Source organism: Topomyia yanbarensis, chromosome 2 (genome assembly GCF_030247195.1).
Source record: "Topomyia yanbarensis strain Yona2022 chromosome 2, ASM3024719v1, whole genome shotgun sequence".
NCBI lineage: Eukaryota > Metazoa > Arthropoda > Insecta > Diptera > Culicidae > Topomyia > Topomyia yanbarensis.
This window is the reverse complement of record NC_080671.1, coordinates 320,351,299-320,365,146: the sequence shown is the minus strand read 5'-3', so window position 1 is coordinate 320,365,146 and position 13,848 is coordinate 320,351,299. Positions and strand designations below refer to the sequence as shown.

Genomic DNA, 13,848 nt, shown 5'->3' with positions numbered 1-13,848 from the left:
TTTATACTCCGTCGGCGGCCATTGCTGCCTAGACTAGTTCGCAACCTTTGGAGGACAGTTGCCTAATTTCATCGAGTGTGCTTCGGATTTCTGGCTATTTTCTGCTGCTGCTGCCGCCAATAACCATTCAAAATGGCCGAAGAACAACAAATCAACTTACTAGTTTCGCGGAGAACAACGATGCTGGAAGCTCTGGGTCGGGCAGAGGCATTTCTTCGAGACTTCAACGCTGAACGCGACGGACAGCAGCTGCCATTGAGGCTGGAATACCTCAACCGCATGTGGACGTCTTTTGAAGAGGTAGAGGCTCAACTGGAGGACGGTGATGTGGAAGGTAGGGCAGAGCATGTTGCTATACGTGCGGACTTTGAGCTACGTCTTTTCTCAATAAAAGCTGCATTCGTTTCCTATTCGCCTCCTCTTTCTGTTAACGCTGGCAACCCTCAATCCCTGCATGCTACTTCAACTCTCTCTGGCATCAAACTGCCGACAATTTTGCTTCCTGAGTTCGATGGAGATTATAAGCAATGGCTAACTTTCCACGACACGTTTTTGGCTTTAATCCACAACAACGCTGATGTTCCACCTATTCAAAAATTTCACTACTTAAGGGCAGCCGTCAAGGGGGAGGCTGCTCAACTGATTGAATCCATCGCTATTTGTTCTGCTAATTACTCTCTGGTTTGGCAAGCTCTCGAGGGACGGTACTCCAACGAATATCTGCTAAAGAAGCGACACCTGCAAGCACTTTTCGACATCCCACGCACGAAGAAGGAGTCTGCGGCAACACTTCATGGATTGGTGGACGAATTCGAACGTCATACGAAGATTCTTCATCATTTGGGTGAGCCGACGGACGCCTGGAGCACGATCCTAGAACACTTATTATGCACGCGACTGCACGATGATTCCCTGAAGGCCTGGGATGACCACGCATCCGAAACTGAGAACCCAAACTTGGCATGTTTGATCGATTTCCTCCAAAGGAGGACAAGAGTACTGGAATCGATCTCGGTCAACCATCATCAATCTATTAGCACGACAAATACAAACGATGGTGCGTCTGCAAGTCATTTCCGGAGACAATCACAGTTTCGTCTCTCGTCATGCGCATCAACCGCTAACTATTTTTTCAGATGTTCCAGATGTAGTTGGCGAGATGCGGCAAGTTCAACAGCATGTCGGTGAACGACCGACAACAACTTGTGAACACGAATCAATTGTGTCACAACTGTCTACGGGGGGATCACATAGTCCGCCAATGCCCATGTGACCTGAATTGCAACAAGTGCAATCAGCGCCAGCACACTTTACTACACACGGGCCAATCCGCCGGTCCTAAGAAGGTCAGCAACGACTCTGTTTCTCGTTCAACGTCTTTCGTCGATTCTGCTGACAGGGCTACGTCGTCGTCTTCTCCTGTAGTTTCCGAACAAACCATGGTAGCAGCTGCTGAAGATGATTCGATTATCGAGACGAATGTTTCTCTCCAGCATCCTCGTGAAAATGTCTTCTTGCTAACCGTCGTCGTAAATATCGTTGTTGCTTATGGACAACATCATCCCGCCCGTGTTTTATTGGATAGCGCATCGCAACCGAATTTGATCACCGACCGCAAGGCTCGTATCCGCCGCCTGAAGAAGCATTGCGTCAACGTTACTGTCCAAGGGCCCGGTCAGTTATCCAACGTCATACATGAATCCATCTACGCCCAAGTTTCATCTAGAAAGGAGCATTCTAGCGGAATTAATATCCTCGTAATGGACAAATTAACTGCCAATCTTCCTGTGCAAAATGTCTCCATAGCCGACTGGAGAATTCCAACGAATCTATTTCTAGCAGTTCCAACTTCAACAAGAGCCAGCCGATCGCTGGGAGCCAATCACTTTTATTCATTCTTCCCGAATGCCGCACGAATACAGTTGCATGGCAATCTCCCACTCCTGGTTGATAGCGTTTTCGGATGGATCGTTGCGGGCTCTGCAGATCTAGTATTCCCCAAGCTCAAACCATCCTCCAATTCCAGCAGTCTCGTGTCTGTATCTTTGGTCACCTTGGAAGAAACTCTGGAACGTTTCTGGAAAATGGAAGAACTAATTACCAAGGACAACTACTCCGTCGAAGAAAGGCGCTGTGAAACACTTTACCAATCGACAGTCTCTAGAAACCCTGACGGACGGTACATAGTTCGCCTGCCTCGGAAGCCTGACTTTGACGACATGTTAGGCGAGTCGAAGGCAAACGCGCTGCGACGGTTTCAGTATTTGGAGCGACGTTAGGAGCGAAACTCCGAGCTGAAGGTTGAGTGTCACAGATTCGTGCAGGAATACATCGACCTCGGGCATATGCAGCCAAGTAAACTAACTGAGGCCAAAGTCGCAAAATCATTCTACCTACCACACCATCCTGTTATCAAGGAAGCTAGTACTACGCAAAGGTTCGTGTTGTATTTGATGGTTCGGCAAAAACGTCTACCGGTTTTTCCCTCAACAATGCCCTCTGTGTCGGCCCGGTCGTCCACGACGAGCTACTCAATACAATCTTACGATTTCGGACGTATCCCATCGCTCTAGTAGGTGATATAGCGAAAATGTACCGACAGGTTCTCGTGCATCCAGATGATGTTCCACTGCAACGCATTTTCTGGCGATTTTCCTCCGACATGCCAGTACAAACCTTCGATCTACTTACCGTTACTTATGGTTTAGCTCCATCATCGTTTTTGGCAACTCGCACGCTACAACTGGCTGACGACGAAGGCCGCTCATATTCCCTCGGCAGCAAGGCTCTCCGGAAAGGTTTTTATGTAGACGACTTCATTGGCGAGGAGCAATCTGTTGAATGCGCCATCCGCTTACGCATAGAACTCAGCAAATTGCTCGAGAATGGAGGATTCGTTCTTCGCAAGTGGACTTGAAATCGGCTCGGTGTGCTACACAGCCTAGACGCCGACAAAATCGGTACCCAATCCCTTCTGGAGTTCACCCCCCACGAGGCAGTGAAAGCTCTAGGAATTATTTGGGAACCAGAGGGAGATTTTCTTCGCTTCGACTCACAAGTGCAACATGACGGCAAATTACCACCCACCAAACGCTCAATTTTATCCTCTATCGCCAAACTATTCGACCCCATCGGTCTTATTGCGCCCGTTATTGTGAGGGCCCAAATCATCATGCAGCAGTTGTGGCTGCTACCTGTCGAATGGGATGATCCAGTTCCTGAAACTGTTCGAACCAACTGGGAAAACTATCACCATGAGTTGCCGAAAATCACCGCCCACCGGGTAAATCGATATGCTTTTCTCCCATGCTCCACCATACAGTTGCATACTTTCGCCGACGCTTCTGAATCGGCCTACGGTGCATGCAACTACGCTCGTTGGTAAGACGAGCAGGGAAACATCACAGTCGAGCTTCTAGCAGCCAAGTCACGTGTCGCTCCGCTAAAACGACTAACTATTGCACGTCTAGAACTCTGCGCTGAAGTTTTGGCTGCCCATCTCCACAATCGAGTTAAGCACGCCATCGACATTGATGTCTCTGCCTCTATTTACTGGTCGGATTCCGCCATCGTTCCCCAGTGGATCCGATACCCTCCGAACACATGGCAGACCTTTGTGGGAAACAGAGTTTCGGAAATACAACAGTTTACCCACGGCTGTCAATGGAGGCACGTTCCTGAAAGCGAAAATCCCGCCGATTTAGTGTCCCGCGGAATGTCGGTCGACGAGTTCCTGAATAGTAAATTGTGGAAGGAGGGGCCCCACTGGCTGCTGCAACACGATCGAGAATGGGCCGCCTTTGAACCGCCAGGCGTGGCTGAGGAGATACTAGAAGTTCGACATGTTGTAACACTTGTACAATCAACGCCATCAGTTAATGCGATTTTTCTCCGCTGGTCATCATACACCCGCCTACTACACGTTACCGGCTATTGCCTTCGCTTTCTGCGGAACGCCAAGGTCAGAACGCAGCCTCCCAACACCACATCCGTTGTGAGATCGTTATCTGTGGAACTTACCGAAGCCAAATTTATACTAATACGCCTTGCTCAACAGGATGCCTTCGGTTCAGAAATAAGAGAGTTGGAAAAGGGGAAACCAGTAGCAAAACATTCGCACGTGCGCCAAATGAGTCCGTTTTTAGACCAGTGAAAAGTGGTGAAGGCCAACGGATTTCCAACGATTGTGTGTAGGAAAACCGACCAATTTATTTAATTATGTTCCAGATGGTCAAACCAAGAACATTGTCTATCCGCGAGAATTATTTTGTTTCTTTCTGGTAATAAAACAAATAATAATATTTGTTATATTTGATATTCACAATATTACTATTTTTTGTGAAATACTTGAAACCAGCGGCGGTTCTAGGAGCAGGGTTCGGGGGTTTCAACTTGTTCATAAATTACGCACATACATACGTACACACATTTGCCGAATTCACCGAACTCAGTCGAATGGTATATAACAGACTTTAAATTGACATAACAGGATTAAATTGACAATGTTCAGAGTGATTGCATAACCTTTCTATAGGAGAAAGGCAAAAAGGATAACAGTATATTTTATGTCATTATTTTTTGCTCTGATTTTTCAAAATTTTCTTGGTCAAGTCTCCCCAGGCCTTGGTCAAGTCTCCCCGCAGTGGGGAGACTTGACAAAAAACAACGTTCACAGAAAAACTTTCATAACTTTTCAAAAAGAAAATTTAAAGTTCTGCAAAAAATCACGAACGCGCACAATACCACATTATATCTTAATGACTATTGAAGGATTGAATTTTTTTTAGAGATTCATGAAGGTTTAGCTGAAAACCCCTATTAACGAAACAACGCACTTCCTTCTGATATTTTGTAACCCGTCAGGGTAACAATTTAGCACTGGGTGGAAATATACCCTTTCGTGCGTACTCTCTCCGTAGAGTGTATTGTTTACGAAAATTTATGCTCACCGCTGCTTCGATATCGTTCACTTTTTCTTGTAAATTTTTATATAGTTTCGCGTTTGTGAACGGTTTTGTGCGTTCAGATAGGTGTAGTAATTTTTGTTTGACAATTGTACATAGTTAACATAGGGCTTAGATAGGCCACCGCTCTCCTACTGCTGAAATACGTGTACTGGCTATGCTGCACATAGGTGATGACAGCTATGCGGCGGTACGGTTTTTTTGGTGTTGGTGTTTTCGGTCGAGGTGGAAGGCGGCCATCGTGTGAGAAGAGTTGGAAAGTGACGAACCACGGCGATAGACAGACGTCCGCCAGATTACGTGTTTTGTTTTCGGGACAGTTTCCCGCCACGATAGTGAAGTGCGCGAGTGCGACGGTAAAATCACCCGTCGAGATTGCCGGCCCGTGGTTCGGGCACAGTGAAGTGTACGGTGTCGGTTCGCCAATAGGGGTAAGCTAAGTGTAAAGGAGTGCTTTCGCTTCCCCGGCTAAATAATAAGGAACCACAACACCGACCGTTCTCGCTATAGAGGATAAGTCGAACGAGCCTAGCTCTCCTCTATAGCTAATAGCCAAGGAGAACGAAGCAGGGCGGACAAAGGTTCCCCCTGGGAAGTTTACTGCGGTAACTTCCGGGATCGTTTACGGTGAGTAGACGATCCGGCGATTCGTCGCCAACGTCGCTAGGGAGGTTCCAACAAAGGAGCCAAGCTCACCTCCCTAGCTAAACGCCAAGGACCGCTGCCGGAGCAGCCAACGACCAAAGGAGAACGCGGCCGTTGTTGTCCCGGCCGGTCGGAGGAAACCGCCCGCCTTTCCGCCCGCAGCAGTGAGCCACCAGCAGCAGCAGTGAAGTGGAGAGTTTGAGGACAATAAAGTCGGTAAATTTAGTAATTTATTTTGTTTGTTTACTTTTGTTTTTTTGTTGTTACGAAAATCCGAAATTCTGTAGAGGCACCTAGGCCGCCCTGAAAAGGAGGGTACGCCGGGCAAATAAGCAAACCCCTACTTACAATTTCCAAAATTCATCTCATCATTTTCTTATCATAAATAAACCTTTTTAAATTACTCAAATGAGTGATTTGTTCGGAATTTAGTAAATTCGTACTGTGGGAGAGTAAAAGTGATTCAATTTTGAATTGTTGTGCAATTAGGTGAAAGATATCGGTGTGTATTGCGAAGATTGAGCTAGTAGCGACAAAAAAATTGTCTCATCATTAATTTCAAGGTAAGAGATTGGGAAAAAATAATGAGTGCTTTATTCTCAAGTTTTCATAAGTTTACTGCTCCTATTTTAAGAACGTGATGAATGTTAAATATTATTTAAATTTTATTTTTTGTCGCCATTGAAACGGTTGATGCTGTAAATTTTTGTTGTATTTTTGTTTAAAGTTGAGTAACCAGGAAATGAGATATATAGAGAGGCTGAGATGAATTAGGAAGCGTCTACTCTATTACGTTAGCAAATATTTGTTTGGTATACCGGATAAATTCTGCGTTACACTGAAATAAAATAAGATCCTTGTTGGTAGCCACACAGCGATAAATCATTTGAAATAATTGTACGCTCGTGAAATATGTAGTAAACTCAAAACAGGCTCTTTAGTGTGGTTTTGTGGTCTTATGAAATGTAATTTTATTAGTGGACTAAACCCTTTTTACTTGCTTTACTACAGAAGAAAATCTACTAGTTCAATTAAAAAATTAACAATTCCTGCTTCCGTACTATACCGATACATAACCTTTCACATTCAATCATGTTTATTAAAAATAAGTAAAGTCATCGCTCAGAACTGTGTCCAACCAAAGGATGCAGTATGCTGTGAAGTGTTACGGGCCTTAAGCACTAACAAAGGTCGCGAAAAAAAATCAATGGACAGCATCACCTACGCTTCCAACATTGCTAACAGAACAGTGATTATAAAAGTTTTGCGTGGTGCGTTGAAATGCACATGCAAAGCACATCCAATCGAAAGGTTCGATTCACGGGACTGGCGAATAATTGGCGCAAACTGTGCGAGCATTTGGCGTCTAACGATGCAAGTTATAATCAGATCACAGCTGCTGGTCGACCCGAAGAGTCGCGTTGCAATAAACGCTGCTTTGCTGGTTGGTACAGTATCAGTGCTATGCGGTTTTTATTAATTATTCTATTCACTATGTATATGGGGAAGCCATGCATGCATTCAATTTAACTATCAAATTAGGAAATTATAATAAGTGTTTTCGGTAACCCCATTTTGTACCATGTGGGTGTAACACATCGATGCCAAATACGATGCAGCTGAAATATCCTAATTTCGAATTTTCCCTGGCATATTCGGCCAACCTGTCGTCGCGTCGGAGTTTAATTAAATATCCGTTGGAGACACCGAGTTCACTGTTTGAACTTATTCCTTTACCGATATCTGACCAACCCGGGGGTTTCCAGAGAAAGCAAAACTGGAAGTAATAGATTTTCGAGCAAATTTAATTTTAAGCTCAAATTTGTATGTAATGCTTTCTCGTACATGTGCCAACACTTGAATGGGTATGCTTACATATAAAATATTCGTCTACTGGGTTTGAATAGTAAGAGAAAGCCTGCATGGATGTACGTTTGCACATACTCTTACTTTGTGATATTTCTGTTCACATGAAGGCTAGTTTTTCACACAAATCAAAGAAGACAATGGCGTATCTTTGTCTCGCTTTGCTACTAATTTCATTACAATTGATTCTATATTTGGACTCTATCCGCCGTTTCTGTAGACCTTAGGGGAAATTCGTTTTCCGACACCTCGTGTATAGTAAAATATTTTCATTGATTTGAATGTCCGTCACTTTTGTATTGGGTGGCTAGAATAATTAAAAAAATAAAGATATAAATGAGCGTCACAGATTGTAAGATTTTTTAACCCGATGTTGGCTCAGAAAAAATATTAACAATTATGTATACCATTTTGTTTCAGCAATAAGCAACTCGGGTAAAAAAACGGATGTCAAGACTCGATACGGTCCGCACCTCACCAAAATGGAATTTTTGGAATGGTTTTGACGAGAGGATATTAGAGGCCGCTGTTTAGGGTCGTCAAACGGTGGGATAACAAAATTCCTAGTTTCCTATCTCATGTCTACACGCGTTTCCTATCTCACTCCTACACGCGAGTCTAAGTCTATTGATGACATTTGGTTCTTAGACCAGCGAATGGGTGCTATCAGCTTTCTGCCGATAGTAGCAGAATGAGAGGGTGCGAACAGATCTAGTCGAGAAAACATTGCCGTAAAAATGAATAGTTGATCGGAAATTAGCTCCAATACGACTAATCTGACTAGTATCGATGATCACGGGTCAATACGTACTGAAAATTCGCGGCGTCTGTTTTTATGAACCTAATTTTAAGAACAGTCATATTTTTTTTGCTTTGATTATAAAGGTTTTAACCTTAGAGTCTTTCGCCTCTTTGTCGGGTTGGAGAAATCTCTTTAGAGAAATCTCTAACCCTATGTGCGGGGTTGGGAATTGAACCCAGGTGAGCTGGGTACAAGGCAATCGATTTACCAACTACGCTATCTCCACCCTCCTAAGTGGTTGCCAATATGGCCAAAACTACTTTGATTGGTCTTTAGGGATCTAGGCCTACTAAACCAAGTAATGTTAAATCCATTTCAATATGTATTGCATCATTTGGACATCTTCTTGTTGCAAGTTTATATAGTAATTTGCTATGTGGCTGCAGTCTTCAACCCGTAATTCCGGAACCGGAAGTAGGATCAACAAAAGATATAATACAGCTTGTGGGAACGTTAGAACCGTTCATTTGAAACTAAGTTTGTACAAATCGGTTCAGCCATCTCTGAGAAAATTGAGCGGCTTTATTTGATACATAAATGCACCCACAGACATTTTGCGGTGTCAACGAATTGAATCGAATAGTATGTGACACTTGGCCCTCTGGGACTCAAATGGCAGGTCGATTTTTGAAGTGATTTTCTAATATGTACATAAGAAAGCCAAAAATCATTTATATTTCTAAGCCAAACTAATTTCATATCTGTATTGCAGAGTAGATTTGTTTCGTAATGACGTATTTGATAGGTCGATTGATTTGACGTATCAAATAATGAAAGCAGTACTGTTCGTGAAATCTATGTTCAGGTTGTAGTTTCGCCAAACGGTTGACTGCTCATCATTTTAGTTTAGCTGTGTAAATTTTTTCAAGAACATGGTAAGCATGTTTAGTTATATTCCAGATGATGCTGTTATAATACTTCTAACATTGATAGTATTAATTCAGCAAAAAATATTAGCTGACAATTAACTAACATTTATATTTCGAAATCTGAACGAATCTCATTTTTTCAGATTTGGACAAATCTGAAAGCTGACAAGTCCATACAAGTAATAAATAATGTTATAACTAGTGTATTAGGAAAAGATTGAAGAGTTACTTAAAACTAACTTAATTAACTTAAAATAACTCATTTGCTCCTTTTATAAACTGGCTGTCTAGAAATGGACGAAAGCAAACAGAACAAAATCGAATATGATTTTTAATTATTCGAGTTGTTTGAAACACCCAAAGAACATCAATTTGAAAGAACAATGTGAACAATGGACTATTTATGGAACATTGTTGTCATGTTGTTGTACCATTACATTGTACGATTGATAGATTATAGTGAAGACCCGCTTTTATCAGCCCACGATTTTGTCAGTCTGATATGAAAATTGATAGTTGATAGTTTGATGAGCTCTAGCAGACGAACCAAGTCGAATTCGAGTAAATTTTATCTTGAGCATATTTTTCTTATCCTAGAGATCCTTAATATGAAAAAATCCAAATTTTAATTTTATTATAAATTTTGCCCTGTCTGACATTATTAAGGGAAATTTATACTAAATAATCGGAAAGGGTTATGAAGCTATATCTAGGGACAAAAGAAGAATATTTTAAGAGCTTCGGTTTGTTAAAAAGAAAAAAAAAATTATGTCCCGATTTTGTCAATATCCCCGTTTTAACAGCCTAAAACTCACCAAAGTTGATGCAAGTTATTATGAAAATTCTGCTAGTTAACTTGAGTGCTTATGCTACAGAATTTACGAAGTTAAAGGCTGATGAAGTACTATCTTTTATAGTCGACACTAAGCTAACAAGGCATCAATACTTATTAATTTGCGCATAAATAGTAGACAGGCGTCTGGAGTACTAGGGCTCTAAATTTTCATAACTTTCCCTGCCCAGTAATCTCTAGCTAATTAAATGTCGTTAAAATGTAAAAAAATGTTATACCTAAATCGAAAATACAGCTAAGAAATTAACCGAATTGAGGCTAGCCTAAACACACAATTAATAAAATCGTCGATTAAAACCAACAAACGATACCGAGTTGATAGCTGAAAGTCAGATTTGTTTGTTTATTTGTTCAATACATCAACAGGCATATCAAAGCCCCAATGATGTTGGCCTTAACACTAATCTAATTTCTAACAATCAAGTACACAAAAACAATAGTCATAGTTCATAGTAAGAATGTCGATAGATTCTCTCATCTAATATAAAATTTGTGGTAAAAAAAGTTACAGTTCACTAAAGTACGGTGAAATCTAATCCGCAAGAACCGAATTGACGATAATGAAATGGGATAGTTTATTCATGTTCTCTTTCGTATTCATTACCAACTATTGGCAAAACTTATATCATAAAATGTGTGACAAAATCAATTTATCACTATAAGATGAATTGATCTGATCTTTTCGATATCAATTTTGAGCTGAGCGACTCACTTGTAATATATGGCTATGAGACGAAATTCTCTAAAAATGTGTATGGCGGATGAAAAGAATATAGGTCAAAGGGGAGGGAGGGGGGTGGGGTGATGTAGAAAGAGATGGTGTAAGGGGAATCTGAGAGGGGGCTGATGGAGTATGCAACACCCAACCGCATATTATACCAACCATTTGAGATTTCAGTCATCGGTTCGGTTCATCACCAAGTAATCGATGTGACTAATTCTGGAATACGTCCAGAACCTGAAAATTCCGGAACTGTCGATAGTGGACATTATATTCAAAGAATCTTTGATTGGCTTTCAGTGATCTAGTCTTGTAAATAGAAATGATGTTATCTAGACCTGCAAATAGAAATGGATTTTTAACCTTTGAAGTATTACGATTGTACCGGTTTATCTGGAAAATTCCTATGCGGCAACAATAAACAACCTGTAACTCCGGAACCAAATGTCAGATACGAATGAAATTTAATAACAGTCTATGGGAGTATTATATCCTTCATTTAAAGCCAAGTTTATAAAAGTCGGTCAAGAATTCTCTGAGAAAAAGGTGTGGGATTAACTTATGAACTTGGGAAGTACCTGGTGGCATGAAGAACCGTCATAGGTGGCCAATGTGGTCAAAGCTGCTTAGAATGATCATTAGTGATCTAGACCCGCAAATCCGAGTTATTTTGTACCCTTTTTGATATGTATTACACCATTTGAACATCATCGTGTTACCATTTTATATGGGAATTTGCTGGGTGACCGCACTCTTCAACCCGTAACTCCAGAAACGAAAGTCCGATGGACAAAAAATTCAATTGCAGCTTATGCGAGCGTTATACCTTTCATTTGAAATCAAGTTTGAGCGATTAGGTTCAGCCATCTCTGAGAAAAGTGAGTGAGATTTGAAAACACACACACACATACACTCACATACACACATACAGACATTTGTCAATTTCGACGAACTGAGTCGAATGGTATATGAGACTCGGCCCTCCGGGCCTCGGTTAAAAAGTCTATTTTCAGAGTGATTGCAAATCCTTTCTTTATGAGTAAGGCAAAAATAAATTTTTGTTTTACCTTTCTCATATAAAGAAAGGCTATGCAATCACTGTAAAAATCGACTTTTTAACCGAGGCCCGGAGGACCGAGTGTCATACACCATTCGATTCAGTTCGTCGAGATCGGCAAATGTCTGTGTGTGTATGTATGTGTGTGTGTCATTTAAACTCACACAATTTTCTCAGAGATGGCTGAACCGATTTTCGCAAACTTAGTTTCATCTGAAAGGTATAACGCTCCCATAAGCTGCTATTGAATTTTTAGTTGATCCAATTTCCGGAGTTACGGGTTGAAGAGTGCGATCACACAGCAAATTCCTATATAAACTGGTACCACCATGTTTTTCAAATGATGTAGCACATATTAAAATTGATGTAACATTACTCTAGTTTGCGGGTCTGGATCACTAATGATCAATCAAAGCAGCTTTGACCACATTGGCCACCTATGCCGGTTCATGACGCCCCCAGGGAACCCGCCAAGTTCCTAAGCTAATATCACACCCATTCCCCAACGAATTCTCCACCGATTTTTACAAACTTGATTTCGAATGAAAGATACAGTAATACCATTGACTGCTGCTGAATTTCATTCGCTTCTGACTCTTGCTTCCGGAGTTACAGGGGTATTAGTAAGGATACACTGGAATTTCCCATATAAATCGGTACAATCGTAATACCTCAGAGGCTAAAAACTATTGAAATGGTCACCAAATTACTTCTAATCGTAGATCTAGATCACTGATTGCCAATCAAACATTCTTTGAATATATTGTCCACTATCGACGATTCCGGAAAACCGGAATTCCGGGCATATTCCACAATTAAAGTCACATCGGTTCATCGGTGATGACTGAGCCGATTTTCTCAAACCAAGTCTCAAATGGAAGGCAAAATATGCAGTTGAGTATTGCGTCACCGCCCGTCCCTCCCCCCGCCTTGCCCTAACACCTCCCTCCTTCATCACTCCCCTCCTCTTGGACCACCCTCACGCCCGCATTTCCTTCATCCACCCCGTATACCGAAATAAGATGAAGGATTTCTGACGCATCCTCCACTCCCACTCTACTAACCCCCCATTCCCGACATGTTCAAACCCATTCCAATAACCTTTCCAAATTATAATCACATGACGATAACATTGAACTCATGCTTATTAAGCTAATTAAATATTATTCTTTTGCCTTTCTCATATAGAAAGGTTATGCAATTGCTCCAAAAACCTACTTTCCAACCGAGGCCCGGAGGGCCGAGTCTCATATAACATTCGATTCAGTTCGCCGAGATCGCAAAATATCTGTGTGTATGTATGTGTGTATGTATGTATGTATGTATGTATGTATGTATGTATGTATGTATGTATGTATGTATGTATGTATGTATGTATATATGTATGTGTGTATGTGCGGATTTGTTAACAAAATGTACACATCGGTTTCTCGGAGATGGCTGAACCGATTTTTACAAACTAAGATTCAAATGAAAGGTATAATATTCCCATAGGTTGCTATTGAATTTCATTTTCAACCGACATCTTGTTCCGGATTACGAGTTGAAGAGTATGGTTACAAAACAAAATTTGTTGATTTGTCCACATCGGTTTCTCGGAATTTTCTGAACCGATTTTGACAAACTTGATTTTAAATGAAAGGTCCATCAGCTGCTGTTGAATTTTGTGTGGATCCGAGTTCTGGTTCCTGAATTACAGGGTGATACGTACGATCACGCAGAAAATCCCGATTCTAACGAATTCTGCGATGAATGTAAAAAGGTGAAATTTTTTCCAAAATGTAAACACAACTGTTGAATTTGTAGACAGTGTGGCCACTTTTGAATGAGGTCAGATCCGTAGATTTCGAGTTTACCCGCCAGAATCCAATTTTTAACGCAAATTTGGATTCTTTTTCAATCCCAATTGATGTAGCGTTTTGTTATCTTGGATTTAGTTTTTAACTTTTTCGTGTTAATAAAAAGCTGAATTGGAGCCCCGGGGCGTTTTTTCAGCAACTTCACTTAACCCTCCGGCACTCGCGCGAATGGCTCCCCGAATAAGCAAGGAAGAAAATTTCGTTAGAGTTTC

General features: G+C 41.4%; 1 protein-coding gene across 1 annotated transcript; it reads left to right on the top strand.

The window, feature by feature from the left end:
• The first annotated feature begins 1,439 nt into the window (after positions 1–1,439).
• On the top strand, positions 1,440–2,279 carry LOC131680559 (uncharacterized). Its single transcript, XM_058961273.1, has one exon. The coding sequence runs from the start codon at positions 1,440–1,442 to the stop codon at positions 2,277–2,279; it is 840 nt and encodes a 279-aa protein (XP_058817256.1).
• The last annotated feature ends 11,569 nt before the right edge of the window (positions 2,280–13,848 follow it).